This window comes from Aulonocara stuartgranti (assembly GCF_965226115.1).
Source record: "Aulonocara stuartgranti genome assembly, chromosome: 19".
Classification (NCBI taxonomy): domain Eukaryota; kingdom Metazoa; phylum Chordata; class Actinopteri; order Cichliformes; family Cichlidae; genus Aulonocara; species Aulonocara stuartgranti.
In genome coordinates, this window is record NC_138955.1 from 30966514 (window position 1) to 30989168 (window position 22655).

A 22655-nucleotide genomic window follows, 5' to 3' on the forward strand; every position below is an offset into this window, starting at 1 on the left:
TAATAATTAAAGCAAGAGGAAGCATAAACCAATGTTTCTGTTTTTCTGTTTGTTAATATATAGCTGCTCAGCACAATTTTCTCATCCGATCTCCAGAGTTCTGACATCAGATTCATTGTGCAGCAGGTGATATTTAGCTTGTTTTTCCATTAATGTGTTAAATTAGCATTATCAATATGATGAGACACATTTAATTTTTTATTTTTTGTTTTCAGGTGTGGAAAAGTGGAAAGCAGAAAAAGAAAACACAATGTCTGTGTTTAATTTTCACCAGCATCTGTAGAGCTCTTTACCAAATACTGATATGTGTTTTGCATCTGCGCACTTTGGGCACAACACGTTCTCACTCCCAAAGCGTAACATTTTACGCTAGGTGACGATATATTACGTTCCGGGCACCCAACACGTCCCTATATTATGAGATTGGAAAAAAGAGGAAACACGAGAATCGTTCAGAATGAATTTACACATGTATGTTTGTTTTACTTAAATCGCTTTGGAAAGACTATCTAATGTCATTAAAGTGCTGGTTAGGGTTAGGGCTGGAATACATGGCTGGAATGTGTATTACAGCGGGAGCGTCATTCTACTGGATTTCATCCGTAACCCGGCGCGTAGCATAAGAACGCGAAAGGTGACCTTCCGCGTTCCTCAGGAATGCCTTGGGACTTGACAAATCGTCAGTATATTACGCTTCAGGAGCGAAAACGGACTGTTGGGCATTGAAGCTCTGCTTACAGGGGTTCTTTTCTGGTCATTTTAATTTCCTTCAATAATGAGCCAATATTGTTGTTCTTCTGGCAAGACCAGTCTCAAATGACATGAGGAAAAAACGCTTTGCATTTGTCATGTCACTTGTATGATAATGTCGTCATCTATAAGAGGATTGTCCCCTAATAGCAGGGTTGCACAGTTTGATCCTCAACTGTTTCTGTATGAAACCTAAGCCAGACCTACTCATTGAGTGTGTATGTTTTCATGTTCATGTAATAACTTTGAAACTGTATCCTCTGGTAAACTCTACATTTTCTGAAAAGAACACAATTCTTATGCTATTCTTAGTAGATCATACAACAAACCATTCCAAGCCCATATATCAAATGATCTCACTGATGGACTTTCAATCCTTCTCCCTTCTCGGTGGATTAAAAACAAGCTTAATGTGTTACTTTACCAAGGATTAAGAGAAATCATGCACCACACCCACAATCCCCACTCCCAACCCTCTCCTCAATCTTCTCCCCTGCCCATCCTCCCTATACTGCAGCAAGTGGCATTGGTACAGATCTGATGATATCTGAGTATTTGTATCTATAAAATGGTCTTGGAGTGCAGGGATTACTTTGCTTGAACTTAATGCAAATGGGGTTGTAAGATATGAAAGCTGTGGAAAGCAGTGTTAATCAAGAAAGCTTTTGGACATGAATTTGGTAAATGGTCAATGGTCAATGTCCGACTTTCTTTTGCTTTTTTGTGTGTTCACTGTTCTTTTTGCACTGGACAAGTGTTGTGCGCTGTTAACATACACGAGACAGGCACTACTAGACATTGGCAACTCACACAATTATCTGGACTCTACTCTTTTCTTACCCCTGGAGCTTTCCGCTCTACCACCGGAACTTACAGCCATTGTTTTCCCGCGGCAGCCACCGCCACCACTCCCAGGAAGGCCACGAAGCACGAAGCCCAAGTGAGCCAGCCGACCCCAGGAGAGCACTTTGGAGACAGTGACGCAAACAAGGCAATAGGGGTGGGCTCCATGCTAGGCTAAAAGCTCGGGCTAGCCAACCACCTCTTACTAGCCAATGTGCGGTCCCTGGAAAACAAACTCGACGAAATATGAGCCAGGATCACAACACAGCAGGAGATAAGAGAATGCTGTGCTCTTATTTTCACCGAGACCTGGCTTTCAGATAAAGTCCTGGAATGTGCCGTCCAGTTGCAGACTCACTCTGTACACTGGAGAATCCGGTAAGGCTTTTGGGGGAGGTCTATGTGCATTTATTAACAACTCGTGGTGTGGAGACGTGCAGACTGTCTACAAGTACTGTTCGCCAAACGTGGAGTTTCTAATGCTGAAATGCCGCTCTTACTATCTGCCGCGGGAGCTCTCAGCTGTGTTTTTGGCCATTGTTTACATCCCGCCGCGAGCTGACTTCGCAGCAGCGCTCGGCAAACTCCACGAAGTCATCAGCGCATTAGAGAAAACTGCAGTATGCCTACTGGCCCAACAGGTCCACGTCAGACACCATCGCTGCTGCCACTACTCACTCTCCCGCCTGGAAAATAATGACTCCTACATCAGGGTACTCTTTGTTGATTATAGCTCCGCCTTCAACACAGTCATCCCTCAAAAACTCATCCACAAACTGTCTACACTCGGCCTGCACCCCACCCTCTGTGACTGGCTACAGAACTTTTTGACTGGCAGGCCTCAGTCTGTCTGGATCGGCAACAGGACTTCAGCCAGCATTACAACAAACACTGGAGTTCCACAGGGTCATACTGAAGTTCACGGATGACACTGCAGTGATCTGTCGCATCACTGGAAGGGACGAAGTGGCTTATAGGAGAGAGGTGGCCGGTCTGGTGTCATGATGTGAGGACAACAAACTCACCCTCAAAACTGATAAAACAAAGGAGATGATAGTGGACATGAGGAAGAAGACGAGGCCTCACCAGCCGCTGTTTATCCGGGAGAGTGAAGTGGAGAGGTTGAGCAGCTTTAGGTATCTGGGCGTTCATATCAGTGAGGACCTCACCTGGACACTGAACACCACACAGTGGTCAAGAAGGCTCACCAGCAGCTGTATTTCCCGAGGAGCCTGAGGAAAATTTGGTATGTCAGCCAAGATCCTCAGCAGCTTCTACAGCTGCATTGTGGAGAGCACATTGACCAGCTGCATCATGCATGGTACGGCAGCACTACTGCTATGGACCGCAAACGCCTGCAGAGAGTGATAACAACTGCGGAGAGGATCACCAGGACCTCACTTGTCTTCATTTACTTATTTTGTACTTATTTATCTTTCAGTATTTTTTATCCTTATTTTTACCTTATTTATCTTAATATCTTGTCTTATTTTTATCCTTATTTATCTTGTTCCTTCAACCCTACCTAACTTGGCATTAGAAGAAGAAGAATTTCATTGCACAGAGAAATGCTATTTCTTCTGTACACATGACAATAAACATTTTGAATCTTTGAATGGTAACTTTATTGCCCCCAATGGGACATTGATTTGTAGTATGTCAACACATCAATAACACACACACACACACACACACACACACACACACACACACACACACACACAAAGAAACATCCCAAATGTTATCAGTAGCATCAACAAAGTGCAATGTGCAGTAGTGATGGCAACAACACTTATGGCTTAGTGTTATTGAGCATAACAATAGCAGCAGGTATAAAAGACACTCTATGTCTCTCGGTCTTCCCTGCGGCACTTTATACCAGCGACCTGAGGGAAACAGGTGAAAGTCTCTAAAGAGAGGATGGTCTGAACATGACATGACAGAGGTTGCCTTCCTCAGCACTGGGCTGATTAAAACAGATTCAATAAAACTTTTATAAAAAAGGTAATCATCTGAGGTGAAACGTTAAAATCTCCTTAAAAAGTACAATCGTTGTTTTACCTTTTTTTCCCTGTAGAGTCAAAATGTGACTCAAAGGACAGAGCCTTATCAAGAGCAACCTCCAAATACTTATGACTATCCACCAGTTCAATGGCTGCACCATTTACTACTGTTGGAGGGGGGCTTCCTGAAGTAAATTACCATGTCCTTAGTTTGTAAGGTTTTGATCTTTAAGGACTGATCACACCAAGAAGCAAACTCATCCACAGCAGGTCCATGGGAATACTCTTCACCATTAAGGACGCGTACAATGACTGTGTCATCTGCATATTTAATGAAATGCCTTTCAGCCTGTGTACTATGACAGTCATTAGTGTACAAAATATATAGCAGGGGAGAGAGAAAACAAAGCTGTGGTGAACCAGTGGAAGAATTCAGCTGATTGGAAAAACAGCCGTTTACTCTCACACACACTGAGATCTGTCAGTTAAAAAGTCTAAAATCCAACCAACAAGATTAAAATCACGTTTAAACTGGTTAAGAAGCTTATCAGCTAGGAGATGTAGCTGGATATTATTAAATGCTGAAGAAAAGTCAATAAATAGGTGCCAGTCATGGGCTTTGGCCCCATCCAGATGGTGATATAGGAAAATCAGTGGGATTGTATCAAGAAGAAAAGTGTACTTTACTGGCAGTCAAGCCTTCATGAGTCAAAGCTTTGAGTTTCTAAGCAATAGTTTACTGATTGGTACTGTGAAATTAAATAAAATCCATAATGATGCATTTGGTTGGTTTGACTCTATTAAAGAAGAAGAATCAGCTTTAATTGCTTTCCACCTGTCTCCTGTACAGAGATGTGGGTGGATGTTAACGTACAAATAACTTAATAAAATCTCCACTGAGTTTTAAGGACACCACAAAAATTGGACTCTGGAAAAGAGACACAATTCCACCAAGACCTAAGCGTAAATTTCTGTATATACTCAAGTTTATCAATTAAATATTATTATGTTTATCTAACCTATTACAAGTAGATTAAAAAAATATATTTTAACTAGTAACTCAAAAAGGTTTAAACATCAGAAGGAAAAAAATTGTGTGACAAGGTCTGACTCAGGTGTTGGGGAACCTGTAAACAATGATGAGTAGTGGGGTACTGGAATAAGAAGGGAGTTACATGAAGAGGATGTGAGACCTATGGAAGCGTTGATACCCAGCATCAGGACTGACAGTGAATTCAACAAGTAGCTTAGTGTTCCAAGATTTGGAAGAAGCAACTGCTGTTACAACTGCGGATCAATGAGGTACAACACAAATGCTACGACAAAGGGGAGCCAGGACGTCTGGTCAGTGGGGAGATTTCAACCCCAGCCAAGATTTGATACCATGGTTAACTACTGAAGGTGTGTTAAGTGTGAGAGCTGCTCACCTGAGAGATAGGAAAGTATAAGAAAGCTGGACCTGGACACTATGTGGCAGATTACCAAGACTCTATAACGTATCCTCTGAAGGTCTACTACAGGACGTGAATGCAGCATTACAGACTACACCTACTGTGACCATCACCAAAACCAATCAGCTGATCTACACCAAAGCAGCAGTGATCACAGAGATGCTTGGCTATAAGACAAACTGCCACAAGTACCCTCTATGGAGAAAAGGACTAGAGGAGAGTGTGGAGGGAAGTAAGCCAACTATTGATACTGCAGAAAGGTGTGATGAAGAAAGGGTTGCTTAAGAAGTACAGCAAGCTGTCCATGCCTTAGGCGTTGAAAACTGCCAAGGAAAGACTCTCAGCCTTGGCCAGTCACTTATAGAGGTATACCAGAGAGAAAGGAGGCAGGAGAATAAACCAGCTGTACTCCATTGAACTATCTAAGGTGTATTCTCAGTGGCAGGGCAACAATATGCGAACAGCCCCACCAAGGCTGGAGACAGAGCAATACTGGAAAAGCGTGAGGGAGAAGGACGCAACCCATAACATCAATGCTCAGTGGCTAGTGGATCTAAGAGCAGACCACAGCAACCTCCCTGAAAAGGATCCAGTAGCCTCTGGTAGAACAAATAAACCAGTAATGGCTAACTGAAGTTCTGATCCCAAAGGATCCCCAGAAGGTCCCATCAACTACTGGCCAATAACCTACCATGTGTTCCTGTGAGAATTACAAGATCTGGGCAATCAACACTTATGGCCTATCATGCACAAACCTGAAAAAGCTTATTACCATGCATGGAGGGTTTAGGGTTTGGTGAGACATGCCCAGAACACCTCCCAGGGACCAGATAGTCCACAACAACAGGAGAAATACCCCATACTCTTGACACTCTCTTTACCTGCTCCCTACTCTCACTACAGATCACAATTTTTCTGCAAACACCATAGACACTTGTCCATTACCATTGCAAGAAGCAGCTCAATGCTAATCCCTTATGTAATTCAACCCTGACTTTTAATCAACATCTAATGCTATGTGAAAGACAAACAAAAGCAGAAATTTCTACACCTACCTCCAAATGCTGGCCTCATGGTGAAGTCATGGTCATCTACTTTGAGCAGGTGTTCTGTCTTCATTTTGCGAGATTTCGTCACATCTGGAGGCTTCTTTGACAAGGAGCTACAGCAGGATGACAGTCACTGTCAGATAGCTGATTTAAACAGTTTTGATTATTAAGAATTAAAAAATAATGCACCAGGAAAGAATGGTACAAAATAATATGCACTGAATAAGAAATGTATGAACTGATTTATGCCGATATGATTGATGATTGAAAAGTTCAGTTCAACATAAGCAAATCAGTCACTCTGTTTGACACCAGAGTGATTGAGTTTATTGTTTGTACTGTTTGTACAATTACAGTATTTGTGTTTTTGTTGAGTAGAGGCCATGCTGGGGTATTGTAAATGGCCTGCATTTGTAAATGGCCTGCATTTGTATAGCGCTTTTCTAGTCCATAGGACCCCAAAGCGCTTTACACTACATTCAGTCATCCACCCATTCACACACACATTCACACACTGGCGATAGCAAGCTACATTGTAGCCACAGCTGCCCTGGGGCGCACTGACAGAGGCGAGGCTGCCGGACACAGGCGCCACCGGGCCCTCTGACCACCACCAGTAGGCAAACACGGGGTTAGTATCTTGCCCAAGGATATTTGGCATGCAGCCAGGATGCAGCCTGGGATCGAACCACCGACCTTCTGATTAGTGGCTGACCTGCTCTGCCACCTGAGCTACAGTGTATTGCTTTACACATTGGTTAAATTCAATTCAATTCAGTCTTATTCAAATTGTGCCAAATCACAACAACAGTTGCCTCAAGCCATGTGTTGTAATGACTCCTCTGTTAGAGCATTCATTTGTGGCTTAAAAAGGAGAAAACCTACCTGGCCCTGTGTGAAAAAGTAATTGCCCCTCTTGTTAAATCAGGATTGAACTGTAATTGTCCACATTTTTTGGAAAGCTAAGTCCTGATTACTTGCAGATCTGGCAGAAATCACTCAAATAGAACATGTCTGAAAAAGTGAAGCAGGCTAAAAGATCTCAAAAAGTATCCTCGATCTAAAGAAACAGCTGAGTAATAAAGTTAGACTTCTATCAGTCTGGAAAGGGTCACAAAGCCATCTGTAAGGCTTTGAGAACTCCACAGTGAGAGCCATTATGCACAAATAAAGAAAACAAGGAATAGTGGTGAACCTTCCCAGTGCCATGATTCCACTGTGTGGCAGGCAGGATTAGGACCCAAATGCAGGACTTCGTACACATGAGGATGAACTAAAAAAAGGCAGCTTTATTTTGCTGAAAAACCATAGAATACTAAACTGGAAAACTTGAAACTAAGACTAGGGAATGGAAAACTAGGAGTTACAAAGGAACACGAAGCACAGGAAATCACACAGCTACGAGGGACAATGTGACAACAAGCTCATGCAGATGGTCATAGTCAGATGCGACCAAAATCAAGCTCTTTGGCATTCAATTCAATTTTTTCAATTTTATTTATACAGCGCCAAATCAACAGTTGCCTCAAGGTGTTTTATATTGTAAGGTAGACCCTGCAATAATACATAATAATAGACTGCATTTATATAGCGCTTTTCTAGGCACCCAAAGCACTTTACAAATCCACTATTCATTCACTCTCACATTCACACACTGGTGGAGGCAGCTACAGTTGTAGCCACAGCTGCCCTGGGGCAGACTGACAGAAGCGATGCTGCCATATCGTGCCATCAGCCCCTCTGGCCAACACCAGTAGGCGGTAGGGTAAAGTGTCTTGCCCAAGGACACAACGACCAGGACGGAGAGAGTAGGGGGATTGAACCGGCAACCTTCCAGTTACAGATGAGCTTCCCAATCCCCTGAGCCACGGTCGCCTCAGAGAAAAATACAGAGAAAAACCCAAATATCATGACCCCTTATGAGCAAGCACTTTGTTGACAGTGAGAAGGAAAATCTCCCTTTTAACAGGAAGTAACCTCCAGCAGAACCAGGCTCAGGGAGGGGCGGGCCATCTGCTTCGACCGGTTGGGGTGAGAGAAGGAAGAGGGATAAAAGACATGCTTTGGAAGAGAGCTAGAGATTAATAAGAAGTACATTTCAATGCAGAGGTCTATCTGGCAGGCAGGATGCAGGACTCAAACTCAAAAGGTGAACTTAAAGTGGCAACCTTATTTGCTAAAAAAACAAAACAAAAAAAACATCCTTCATAATATAACTTACAGAAAACAAACCAAAAACCTAGAGCATAAAACTAAGGATAAAACACTGAGAAATTAGAAGTGTAAAAAGACCAGAAACACGACAAAGGGCAAAGGAAAACTCAGGGCTTAAATACATAAGGGAGTAATGATGGAATGGGAAACAGGAGGGGAACACAGCTGGGACTAAAGGGGAAGCAATACTAGATACAGTGACACGGGACAAGGGACCGTCAAAGTAAAACAGGAAACATGAGACAATCACAAAGACACAAACTAGACTCTGAGACACAGAAACACAACTGACATGGGAAACAGGGAACGTGGAGACAGAAAGTAACAGAAACCTAAATTCTAGGAACTAAAAATAAAACACAAGCAGAAGACGATAATGAGAAAATCAAAACCGTGAATAACAATAATCAAGGAATATAAATTAATCCACAACCACAAAACACTGGGTTGCAGACCCAATTAACACATAAGTGAGAAAGGTGATTGAAGAAGAAAGTGCATCATGGGAATCCCCCGGCAGCCTACGTCTATTGCAGCATAACTAAGGGAGGATTCAGGATCACCTGGTCCAGCCCTAACTATATGCTTTAGCAAAAAGGAAAGTTTGAAGCCTAATCTTAAAAGTAGAGATAGTGTCTGTCTCCTGAATCCAAACTTTAAGCTGGTTCCACAGAAGAGGGGCCTGAAAACTGAAGGCTCTGCCTCCCATTCTACTTTTAAATACTCTAGGAACAACAAGTAAATCTGCAGCGTGAGAGTGAAGTGCTCTAATAGGGTGATATGGTACTACAAGGTCATTAAGATAAGATGGGGCCTGATTATTTAAGAGCCTGTACGTGAGGAGCAGGATTTTGAATTCAATTCTGGATTTAACAGGAAGCCAATGAAGGGAAGCCAATATAGGAGAAATCTGCTCTCTCTTTCTAGTCCCTGTCAGGACTCTTTCTGCAGCATTTTGGATTAACTGAAGGCTTTTCAGGGAGTTTTTAGGACATCCTGATAATAATGAATTACAGTAGTCCAGCCTAGGGCTGCTCGATTATGGCAAAAATGATAATCACGATTATTTTTTACTGAAATTGAGATCTTGATTATTTGACGACATTTATTTAACCCTTACGACCTACTATAGAACCAAGTCCGCCAGAGCTTATATTATTTTTTTTACATGTTGTAGTGCCATTTGTGGGAGCATTTCAAGTTGCTATACAACTATTATAGCCCATATTTTAATAATATGTATGCGTTAAGTCCATAGTAACTACATTAATTGCAAAAAAGTGCAATAAACTACGAAAAAATTAAATCATTTTTGTTTTGTTTTTTACATATATTTCTACTTGGAGAAATTTAAGAGGTTTATCCCTCAAAACTTTAAATACAAAAAAGTTGCAAAAAATAGTTTACAACAACAGGAAATTTATTTTGAGTGTCTTCATAGTTTTATTTTGGAGATACACCAATTTTTATATACTGCAGGAAAAACGAAAAAACAATCCTATGATGCAAATTTGCAAAGAAAACAGCATGTGCATCAAAATAAACTATTTCCAGCAGTGCAATTCGAGTTCTAAGCATCACAGAAACTATTCAGAAAAGTCAAACATGACTTATAAAACACCAGTATAGGCTTTTAAGGCCTACAAGTAAAAAACTACATTTTCCGCGAAAATGACGTCATTTCCGTTTTCGGGCAGGAAATGGCGGACATACGCGATAATTCACACTGACTTCTGTTTCACTGTTGGAAGTGTTACGAACAGCTAATCGGATCGGCAAAGCGTGTTTCTGGAATATTATGTTTTTGTTCCTGCAAGCGCTTTTTATGCAATTTTTGCAAAGCTTTATTGTCATGGCCTGGGTCTAGGGACCCAGGGCTCAGGCATTTTCAGTGTATGTTTATGTTTATGTTTTCCGTGTGTTGTATTGGTTTGCTCTCCATCTCTCCATGTGTCTCTGTGTGAGCTTCCGGAGGTGTGGGTTCGCTGAGGAGACTGCGAACCCGGAAGTGGTCTACTCGAGAGACGGCCGCACCTGCCGCTCGTCGTCCTCTGCCAGCTGCAGCAGATTACGCTCGTCTAGGAACGGCATTTAGGACTGCAGCTGAGCTGAGGCCGACGCTGGATCCTTGAGTCAGAACTCGTCAGTACTGCCGTGAGCTTTTACGTAACCTCCGCGGAAACAGATCCCCTGCTAACCCTCTGCCTTTTGTGTTACCAGGAATCGGGAGCGGAGTACGCCTCTAAAGTCACGGTGTGGGAATTGGAGTTTTTTGGAGTCGCCACCTTTCACTTCTCACGGACATCTGCACTGTGTGGGATTCAGGGAGAATCACCACGGGACCACAGTGCTGGGATTTTGTATATAGTTGTGTGTTTTTCACCTCCTGTAAATAAATCCACTGTCCTTCACTTAGAGTCTCGCGTTTGGGCCCTGCTTTCACTGTCACTCCACGGTCTGCCATCGCAGCCCGTGACATTTATGTGGAAGGAAACCGTGACCGAGGACAAGCTGATGTCATAAGATGTAAGTACAACTCCTCTGGTTTCATATGCAAAAAAAAATTATTGCCCTAGCTTACAGGGCTCAGGGTTCTTCAGGGATTTAAAAATAGTTACACAAAACGGAGCGTGCAGCTCTGACCGGCTTTAAAGGGTTAACAATAACAATGTATTGAATAATGACTTTAAAAAATAATATAAAATAGTGTGCAACACCACTGAAGTTTTTTTTTAACCTCTCTTTTCAACCAACGGCAGTCACTCTCCTCTCCAAATAACTTCTGCTTAGCTTTCCGAGCTTCCCTCGGGTCCTCTTAATCAGTGGTCTCCACCCTTTTTTGCGCCACGGATCGGTTTATGCCCGACAATATTTTCACGGACCGGCCTTTAAGGTGTTGCGGATAAATGAGGGAGGGGCTAATAATCGGCTCAGTCATTTTTAATGATCGTTGAAAGCCCAGATCGTAATCGTGATTAAAATTCGATTAATTGAGCAGCCCTAGTCCAGCCTAGAAGTAATAAATGCATGAACTAGTTTTTCAGCGCCACTCTGAGACAGGATATTTCTAATTTTAGAGATACTGCCCAGATGGAAGAAAGCAGTCCTACATACTTGTTAAATATGTGCGTTGAAGAACATGTCCTGGTCAAAAATGACTCCAAGGTTCCTCACAGTGTTACTGGAGGCCAAGGTAATGCCATCCAGAGTAAGAATCTGGTTAGATACCATATTTCTATTTCAGGGTCGACTACAATAACCTCAGTTTGATCTGAATTTAGAAGCAAAAAATTACAGGTCATCCAGATCTTTATGTCTTTAAGACATTCCTGCAGTTTAACTAATTGGTGTGTTATTTGGTTTCAGAGATAGATAAAGTTGTGTGTCATCTGCATAGCAGTGAAACTCTATGCTATGCCTTCTGATGATAGGCATCAACTCAACTTGCCATGTTTGTAGGAGGAGGAATGCTGCCTATAATTTCAAGAACACCATCCCCAGCCTCAAACACGAAGGTGGAAAATTATACTTTGGGGGTGTTTTTCTGCCACGGGGACAGGAAAACTGCACCGCATAAAAGGGAGGATGGATGGGGCCATGTACCATTACATCTTGGGTGAGAACTTCCTTCTTCAGCCAGGGCATTGAAAATGGGTCGTGGGTGGTGTATTCCAGCATGACAATGATCCAAAACACATGGCGAAGGCAACAATGAATTGGCTCAAGAAGAAGCATATCAAGGTCTTGGAGTGGCCTAGTCAGTCTCCAGACCTTAATCCAATAGAAAATCTGTGGAGGGAGCTAAAGGTTCGAGTTGTATATTGGGTTACATCAAGGAAAAGTCAGCTCAGAATAACATCTCTGAGCGAAAGTTGGATTACATCGTGGAACAGCTCACTGCAGTCGTGAGTTCTCAGAATCGGCTCTCTGAGCACAAGAATGACAAGACCACGGACCGCAAGTTTGGTAGCTCGCGGTTCTCCAACGGGAGATTGAGAGACCAGTGTCGGAGTGTTAAAGAACAGCTTTGAAATTCTCATGAGCTGCTCGCATAAAAGAAAAATCAACAACATCAACAACATCAACATCAAATGCGGATACCCCCTCGGCGCCAGCTGTGGGCTCAAGGCTGGAGTCGAACAAAAACTCCCTGGTAACGACTGTGTTTAGACTGTTCTTCCCACTCTATGCAAGGCCACCTGGTTTGGCTGGAAGACTGTTTACTTAGCATGATAGGGCGGAGGACACTTTCTCAGCTGAACTATGGACACACACACACATACATTTACACTGATAAGCACTCACACATCCCCCCTTCCCTTCCAATGCCTTCGATGCTTGTTGCCTCCTGGGAACACGAGGCGGGTCTGGGCCTGCGCTGGAGAGTCGGCGCAGTGACAGGATGGCTGCTGTGTTGCCTGGGATTACTCCTTATCCCCTACCCAACCCTGTTGCTGGTCACGTGCTCTCTATAATGTTGTACTGTGGACATTTAAGTGCTTTCTGTGCAGAGGAGTTTTTTTGTTTCCTGTTCTCATGCTGTCCTCTATAGCCCAGCATGAGTAGAGGTCTCTTTTTTTCCTCTTGTACTTTCCCATTGTAGTGTATATTTCAGTGTTTTTTTCTGTAATGCAACTGTTCTCTGACTTGTATTCCCATGTGATGTCTGTGTTGTGTGTGTAAGGTCAGGGGGCGGGTTCATTCCACTGCAGGGCAACCTGCCACTGCATGTGGCGAATAAAATTTGAACTTGAACTTGCCAAACAACAGCCACGAAACATGGACTTGGAGAGGATGTGCAAAAAGGAATGGGGCAAAATTTCCCCTGAGATGTGTGAAAAACTTCTGGGCAAATACAAGACACATCTGACCTCTGTGACTGCCAACAAAAGTTTTGCCAACAAGTACTAAAGCACGTTTTGCAAAGGGAGCAAATACTTATTTCTATCATGAAAATGCAAATTAATTTATGACTTTTTTGAAATGCATTTTTCTGGATTTTTTTGTTATTGTTCTGTCTCTCACTGTTCAAATAAACTTACCAGCTGGGGTTCAAATAATTTTTTCCCTGACTGTACTTAGGAACAACATGCAAATAAAACTACATTAGGCCCAAACAACCGCCCAGTTTTAAACAAAACACTAATAACACAACAGTAGCAGAGAGGATGAGGCTGTCATGGTTTAAGATGGAGCCTGAGTCTGTCTACACACACACACACACACACACTGGAAAGAGGTGGAGCCATTATAAAAACAGTGAGCTCAGGTGGAGTGAAAGAACGGCTGACAGCAGCCATCCCACTTTCTACTGCAGTGAAACCTGCAGCAAGCAGAGGTGACTCTAAACGTGGGATGGGATACTAGAGCTTATTTATTTTAAGGCTTTTATAGGGTTAACTAAGGGTTGGTTTCGTGGGGGGCTTGACCGGGGACTTTGGTCATAACCTGGATCTGGGTCATAACCAAGGGCTCTGATGGCTCTTGGGTGCTGTTTTTCTTTCAGCTGCGTGCGGTAGGGCAAGTTTGATTCCTGTCTGGGGCGTCTGTATCCAGTAAGGATCCTAGGCTAGACCCCCATGCTAACCAAGCCTGTGGCAGCCATGAGCGAGAGAGATAAATATGAAGTCATACTGGCTCGGATGTCGACCAGATCAACAAGCTCAGGTGTTGAGGAACCAGGGCACCCTGATGAGAAGTGAGCTACTGGAATACGAAGGCATCGGTGGGCAAGACATGAAAATAGGGTGCTGTTGGAATACTACTACACAAGTAACCCCAGCAAAAGGGGTTACATGAATAGGATGAGGGGACTATAGAATCTTTGATGCCCAACATCCACATTGACGGCAAATCAACTAGAAGCTCAGTGTTCCAGCATTCAGAGGAAGGGACTGCTCTCACAGCTAGAGATTGATGAGGTACAATACACATGCAACGGCAAGTGGGAGCCAGGATGACAGGGGGGAGATATCATCATGGAGCAATACTGGAAGAGCATATAGGAAAAGAACACAACCCACAACAGCAATGCTCAGTGGGTAGTGGATCTAAGAGGACACCACAGCAACCTCCCTGAACAAGGTCCAGTAACCATCACAGAGGCAGATATCAAGAAAGGGTCTCCAGTATGAAGAGTTGGACAGCACCAGGCCCCGATATGGTTCACGCCTACTGACAGAAGAAGCAGACTGCCACGAGCATCTGGCAGCATACAGTGGGGCAAAAAAGTATTTAGTCAGCCACCGATTGTACAAGTTCCCCGACTTAAAATGATGTCAGAGGTCAGTAATTTGCACCAGAGGTACACTTCAACTGTGAGAGACAGAATGTGAAAAAAAAATCCATGAATCCACATGGTAGGATTTGTAAAGAATTTATTCGTAAATTAGGGTGGAAAATAAGTATTTGGTCACCTCAAACAGGGAAAATCTCTGGCTCTCACAGACCTGTAACGTCTTCTGTAAGAAGCTTTTCTGTCCCCCACTCGTTACCTGTATGAATGGCACCTGTTTGAACTCATCATCTGTATAAAAGACACCTGTCCACAGCCTCAAACAGTCAGACTCCAAACTCCGCCATGGCCAAGACCAAAGAGCTTTCGAAGGACACCAGGAAAAGTATTGTAGACCTGCACCAGACTGGGAAGAGTGAATCTACAATAGGCAAGCAGCTTGGTGTGAAAAAATCAACTGTGGGAGCAATCATCAGAAAATGGAAGACATACAAGACCACTGATAATCTCCCTCGATCTGGGGCTCCACGCAAGATCTCATCCCGTGGGGTCAAAATGATCATGAGAACGGTGAGCAAAGATCCCAGAACCACACGGGGGGACCTGGTGAATGACCTGCAGAGAGCTGGGACCAAAGTAACAAAGGTCACCATCAGTAACACACTACAACGGCAGGGAATCAAATCCCGCAGTGCCAGACGTGTTCCGCTGCTGAAGCCAGTGCATGTCCAGGCCCGTCTGAAGTTTGCCAGAGAGCACATGGATGATACAGCAGAGGACTGGGAGAATGTCATGTGGTCAGATGAAACCAAAGTAGAACTTTTTGGTATAAACTCAACTCGTCGTGTTTGGAGGAAGAAGAATACTGAGTTGCATCCCAAGAACACCATACCTACTGTGAAGCATGGGGGTGGAAACATCATGCTATGGGGCTGTTTTTCTGCCAAGGGGACAGGACGACTGATCCGTGTTAAGGACAGAATGAATGGGGCCATGTATCGTGAGATTTTGAGCCAAAACCTCCTTCCATCAGTGAGAACTTTGAAGATGAAACGAGGCTGGGTCTTCCAACATGACAATGATCCAAAACACACCGCCCGGGCAACAAAGGAGTGGCTCCGTAAGAAGCATTTGAAAGTCCTGGAGTGGCCTAGCCAGTCTCCAGACCTCAACCCCATAGAAAATCTGTGGCGGGAGTTGAAAGTCCGTGTTGCTCGGCGACAGCCCCAAAACATCACTGCTCTCGAGAAGATCTGCATGGAGGAATGGGCCAAAATACCAGCTACTGTGTGTGCAAACCTGGTAAAGACCTATAGTAAACGTTTGACCTCTGTTATTGCCAACAAAGGTTATGTTACAAAGTATTGAGTTGTATTTTTGTTATTGACCAAATACTTATTTTCCACCCTGATTTACGAATAAATTCTTTACAAATCCTACCATGTGGATTCATGGATTTTTTTTTTCACATTCTGTCTCTCACAGTTGAAGTGTACCTCTGGTGCAAATTACTGACCTCTGTCATCATTTTAGGTGGGGGAACTTGCACAATCGGTGGCTGACTAAATACTTTTTTGCCCCACTGTAAATGAACCAGCTGCTAGTCAATGAGACACACTCGGAATAGCTAACCAAAGGCCAGACAGTGTTGATCCCTAAGGACCCCCATAAGGGACCAGTCCCATCCAACTACCATCCAATAACCTGCCTCAGCACCACATGGAAGCTCCTGTCAGGCATCATAGCAGCTAAGATGAATAGGCATATGGCTCAAAACATGAGTGGGGCACAGAAAGGAATTGGCATCGGAATGTCATTTGGACTGGAGAAGTGTTGTTGGATGATAACAAAGAGAGGGAACATAGTCAGATCTGAGGGGATTGAACCGCCAGATGGCAACATTGCAGACACAGAGGACAGCTACAAGTAGCTTCTGACCCAAGTCCAGCACCCCAAAGCTGTATGCTAAGCGAAAGAAAGGAGACTAGGGACTGGTGAGTGTCAGTACCACAGTCCAGGATGAGACAAACATCCAAGAATATATCAGCAAGATGGCTCCAACTGACTGTGCGCTCAATGAATGCTTCAGGCAGCAGAAACCCAATAAAGAAGAGGAAGACAAGGGATCTGCATGAGGTGGCAACATATTACAGGATCAGTGTCTCCACTGGTCTACGCAAAGCGGAGCTGAAGGCCGCTCTGGTGTCTGGGTTGTTGGAGAAGAGGGTGGTTGTAATGCAAGAACCACCGAGCACACCCGGTCCGGATGGACCAAGTGCAGCGCCTCATGTTCCAAGCCAGGTCGTAGAAACGTCAGTGTGTACACCTGTGGGCCAGGGGCTGCCCGAGGGTGGGCCAATGACGCTGCCCCGTTTTGATCCGCTCTCCACCCAGTCATCAGAGGGTTTTAAGAAGGATGCTAGGCTCAAAGTCCGCCTGGCTCGTCTCCAGCTGGAAAAGGAGGAGCGTGAGAGAGAGTTCCAGCTGAGAAGGGAGTTAGAGCTTAGGCGTTTGGATGTGGAACTGGCTAGGGCTAGGGAGGTTGAGCTGAAGAAGGTGGAGGCGGAGACTAAGGTCAAGCTGCGACAGCTGAAACTCCAGCAGGCCTCCTCCCCTCCTGTGGCGGCTTCGCTGTCACAGACAGAGGTACAGTTTGATGTAGGAAGGAATAGTCGTCTGGTCCCTGTATTTCATGACACTGAGGTGGAGATTTATTTTGAATCATTTGAGCGGATAGCAACAGCCTTGCGTTGGCCGCGGGATGCGTGGGCCATCCTGCTGTAGTGCAAGCTGGTGGGCAAGGCACAGGAAGTATGTTCCTCGTTGTCCGCTGAGTGCAGTTTGGATTACGACAAACTGAAAGGTGCTATCCTGCTAGCCTACGAACTAGTCCCCGAGGCTTATAGGCAGCGATTTCGGGGGTTGAAAAAGGTGCAGGGTCAATCCTTCCTGGATTTCGTGAGGGAAAAGAGTGTCCTCTTTGACCGATGGTGTATGGCCTGTAAAGCTGCAGACCTAGTTTCGGTACGGGAGCTAATTCTCATTGAGGAATTTAAAAACTGCATCTCCGAGCGGATGGCAGTATATCTGAACGAACAGAAAGTCTCCACTTTGCAGCAGGCCGCGACACTGGCTGACGAGTTCGCACTCGTCCATAAAGCCAGTATCATTAAGCAAGAGCGACACGACACACTAGCGAAGGCTAGCAGTGCTAGTGGTGAGCGAGGCACAAGGGGGGAGGTGCCTGTGCCTTGTCCCAGGTCAGACCGAAAATGTTTTTACTCTTTTAAATCTGGCCATTTAGTAGCAAATTGTAAGACCTACAAACAGAAACAGTCAGTCTCGAGGGCTAGGAGTGTGCCTGCTAACAAAGCTAATGCTGGCATGGTTTCAAGATCCAGAATAAAGCTCTGTTTCTTTTGCCACAAACCTGGCCACCTGATTGCTCACTGTTCAAAAGCCAACTCAAAGCAAAATCGATCTGCTTTCAAAAGAGTGAACTGTGGTTCACAAACAGACAAGGTTGCCAGTCATAGGCAACAATTGGGAGCATAATTGCTCAGTGGTGTCATTTGGTGAATGTCAGAGGTCGACTAATTCTGAGCTGCCACCTGTTGATCATCGTCCAGATGACCTACAGTGTGACAGATTGTGTGCGACACAACCATTCCAACCTGCACCTCTGGCTAACCAGCATGCCTTTCGCCATGACCCAGCGAAGAAGCGTCAGAGAAGTGTTGCTGTAAGGCCTTCTAGCTGCCTGACGGGTTCTCCATATGTGATGGCTCAAAAAACTTCTGGCTGTCACTTGGGACACTATGTTGAGGGACTTGAGCCAACCCCATTCAGTGTTTTCAACCCATCAAAAAGGTCTTGGCAGATTTGGCAGGGTATGCCTAACCATTATTATGGTGCATGGTAGGTGAGAGATTTAAGATTTGTGTAGGACATTCTGTGACAAACCACTGGTTTGTATTTATGGGAGGGGGTCTTACAGCCCTAGCCAGGCCTCCTGAAACTGCCCTTGTGTGGGTGTGGTGTTTTTTCTCCGCCTCCTCCTCTCTCTGCCCCTGCCTTCTCTTTTAGGACACACCTGCTGCTCATCTGCCCTCGTTTACCACCAATTACCCTCAGAGGTGATACAAGCTGGAGAAGAGCAGTGTGGATGTGGGAGAGGCTTCTGGTGGATTTCCTCTGTGCTGGTCAGTGTGTGAGTCTGGTCTAGGTGTGGAAAAGGCCTGCTGTGTGTGTGACCAGCCCCACCGTGCGTGGCTCTTTGTGAGTAGCTCTTAACTGAGCAGTGGTTTCACTTAGGTGACGGCGGCCTCCATTATTTTGTTTGGCCTGCCTGGTTATTGCCAAGAGCAGCATTGCTGTCTTTTTCTGTTGAAGCCTTATAGTTGTTTTCTTTGTTGAAGTGGTCACCATGTCATTGGGTTGGCTTGTCTGATTTATCATTAAAGCAGCGTTGCTGTCTCTTTTTGTTGTTATTGTTTATATGAATATTGAGGTAATTGATTATAATAAAGATATTTTGTGTTAAATACCTCTGCCTGGCGTTCTTTTCATTTCAACCCAGATCCAACTGTTACTGTCCCCCACCCTCTTCGCCTAGCTTTCATGTGGGGACGTAACACATCATGAAAGGATAAACCCCTGCATGGTATGTACCACTGGCAGATAGAGGAAGTGGCTGACATCCAGAAGTCCTACCAGTGGCTGGACTGAAAGACAGCAAAGAGGCACTAATCATGGCCATTGATAGATCGGATGGCTGTGGCTCAGGAGCTAGAGCAGGTCATCTGCTAGTTGGAATATTGGTGGTTTGATTCCTGCTCCAGTCTACATGCCAACGTGTCTTCGGGCAAGCTACCAAAACCCCCAAGTTGCTCTCAGATAGAATATAAATGGACTGGTTCTTACATAGCGCTTTTCTACTCTCACTGAGCACACTCAACTCGTGCATTCACCCAATCATACCCATTGCTCACACAAGCACTTTATCTAAGGTTTTTAGTGCTTCTATCCAACATTCACTTGCATTCACACTCCAATGGATGGATCGGAGAGCAACATGGGGTTACACGCCAAGGATATTTGGTATGTAGACTGGAGGAGCCTGGGATCGAACCACCAATCGTCCGGTGAGTAGGTGACCTGCTCTACCACCTGAGCTACAGCCACCCCACAATGTCTGTGAATGCTATACAGAAAGCACTCAGGCATAGAAAAAGATGCTTGTATTAATGGATGTAATATATATAAAGCACATATAATGGAATAACGAATGGTCAAGCAAGGCAAAAAGCAGGACATAAGAACCAGTCCAATTTCAATATTGTCATGTATTTTATCCAACTAGGATCTCTGCATTGGCTTTTAGCATCTGTATAAAACTCTGATGATGTTTTGGTTATATTTTTGCTGAAATATAGAAAATGTTAAAGTATTGTAAATTATTTCCTGCAACCATATATCAATATCACACCATGTGCACTATATTACTTCTGCTCTTACACCACTTCTCATTAACACAGAAGTCTGTTTGCTGTTTTATGCAATTCAACAAGTTACAGATGCTTTTCTTCTTTAGAGGTCTCTGACGACCTCTCAGTGCATCCTTGAACAAGTCTCTAATTCTGAAATTTCTATTAAGAGCATTATTCAGCGAACACACGTTTGGTAGCGCACTTTGATAGTCAGCGCAGTCCATAGATTGCTGTTAAGCCATATATAAGAATAAATAGTCATAAATAATCAAAATAACCAGTACAATGATTAATAATCATAAGCAGGAGATATAATCACACTGACATTCAGCTCTGACCACACCTTATTGATGCAGTGCACAAAGTTCAGGGATTTTAAAAAACACTATTTACATCTAAAATAAATCAACGACAAAACCTTTAATTTCAACTCAAACGCCTCTACACCATTTTGATCAACACCATTCTTTGCTAAACAATTTCAACTGATTTTAGGTAGAGCAGCTGTGGTTAATGTCGCCTTAGATTAAATATTTCTAACATCACACGCCATCCATTAATCTTTAGCATCTACATTAACCATCATATCTAATGTAAGATAACTAACACATTTGTTTGTGACATAAACAGTTTTGTTAAACGTATAATTTACTAAGATGAGTCACCCACATTTCCACGTGTTAATCGTGCTTTGATTGTCTCTGTATTTTTCACTTACGTGCCATGCTTTGGGGTCTCCCCAGTACCGGCCCACCTTCGCACCCGGTGACCGTGCTTATAACATTCCCCGGTAATGGCAAAATATAGAAATAAAATCAGAGATTTGGTCAAATAACGCATCTTGACTGCGTGAATCTACCGGCGAGTCCCTTAAAAGTCCTTTTCAGACGGTTCATTACAGCAGGAATCAGTCGGTTGCTCATGGTTGTCAGCAGAGGATGGACGTTGTCTCGCTCATGGCATCACACTCTGCCTCACGAGGCAGCTGGAGAGGAACGTGTCTGTGTGTGATCCTGCACTCTGCCTGCACTTATTTCCCGCGAGCGAGAGAGCGCGAGAGGAACATCTGCAGCCTGCATGCACCGAGAGGAAACACACACATACAAGTAAGACTGCGACTGTGAGGACTGACAGATAATGAATTCCCTGTATCTATGCTAACTCCAACCTTAAACATTACTTTCTGCCGTTCTTAAAAGGTCCACCACAAACGTCAAGATGGTTCTCACAAAGACAGTTCGCGCGCGCGCGCGCACACACACACACAGACACACACACACACAGAGCGAGAGAGAGATTATGCTGCTTGGTATGACACAAGAGAGCCAGATTATAACCCCCTCTAAATAAAAAATAAATAAAAACCTCATCACAGGAATCACGTTTCACCCAGCTCAGAGGCATGTTGGAACATTTTAAATGCAACCATTCAATGCAGCGCTGGCTGAAGCATTTCTGGGGATCTGGGCAGAAATATCCACCAAGTCACATGATATCTTATGTTGGTGTGATTTGCAGCTGTACTTAGCAGGAGACCATTTATACCCATATGGAAAAGATATATATAAATCTTATAAAGTTTGTATCTGCCTTGTGTGAAACTTGTATGAAAAGCATATAAGAGTGAAAACAGATATAAGATCCCTTGAAAAATTATATGAAACTTGTATGTTTTGGATACTTCCTAAAACAATATATGAAAGTAATGAGAAAGTGGCCACTTTCATGAGTAAATCATGTAAGCTTTTACTATTTCTTTTCCATATGGGTATGCTGCACATGGAGCTCCATCAAAATTCTACTCCTGTGACAAAGCCAACATATATTTGTATGAATAATAGTAAACAGTATGTCTTTAGGACCAATCATACATACAAAAAATAGACTAACAAATCAGTACTGATAAGTCCACTTATTTTAGGCTCTCACGTGGGATTGGCTCTCTCTGCCTTAGAGCATCACTTCCTGTTCCTGTTACAACACACAGTGGTGTTTTTTAAGGAAAAACTCACAGATAACATCTTATTTCATTGTGTGATCGTCACATGCTTTATCCAAAGTGCATTCTCTCCTGAATCACCCACTAGTTGTTTCACAGTATTTATCACTGTGTCTTTAGAGATTTGTCAGCTTAGTTTAGTTTGTAGCCGACTCGCTAGCAGCATGGCTTCTTCACCTGTCCCTCCTGCACTGTCCTGCTTCTTAGTGTGTCATATGTTTAGCTACTCATTGGCCTCCTTTAATAATAATGATATTTGTCATAAATGCAGCCTGTTTACAACTCTGTAGTCCAGGAATGCTGAACTGGAGACCTGGCTCCACGCCACTGTAGCTAACAAGGCCCCTATAGATGGTACGGCTGCATGTAGCATAGCCACCATTAGTTCTCACCCAGCAGGTTGTCCCAAGCGGCTGGTAAACAGGATTGTTGGGTGACAGTCAGGAGGAAGCATAGTCCTAAACAGAAGCCCCTGGTACGCCACCAACATGGCTTGAATCATTTTTACCCACTAAGCGGAACAAACTCTGGATTATTGGCGATTCTAATTTGAGACGTGATTCTACAGATACTAGCAACCACAGTCAATTGTCTTCCAGGGACCAGAGCAGGCGACACTGAG

The 22655-nt window shown here is 43.9% G+C and overlaps 1 protein-coding gene and 1 long non-coding RNA gene across 2 annotated transcripts in view; one reads left to right on the plus strand and one right to left on the minus strand.

Annotated features, from left to right (window-relative positions):
• The window catches only part of gabrr2a (gamma-aminobutyric acid type A receptor subunit rho2a), a gene marked incomplete at its 5' end in the record, with an annotated part of 82264 nt that extends 61390 nt beyond the window's left edge, over positions 1 to 20874 (minus strand). Inside the window, 2 exons of the mRNA XM_082515770.1 lie at positions 6103 to 6209; positions 20753 to 20874. Of these exons, the coding sequence (XP_082371896.1) occupies positions 6103 to 6209; positions 20753 to 20874 (229 nt within the window). The remainder of the gene's footprint in view (positions 1 to 6102; positions 6210 to 20752) is intronic.
• LOC309695267 lies at positions 10191 to 10725 on the plus strand. Its single transcript, XR_014273095.1, has 2 exons — positions 10191 to 10452; positions 10531 to 10725. It is a non-coding gene; the product is annotated as an uncharacterized lncRNA (long non-coding RNA).
• Positions 20875 to 22655: the final 1781 nt, after the last annotated feature.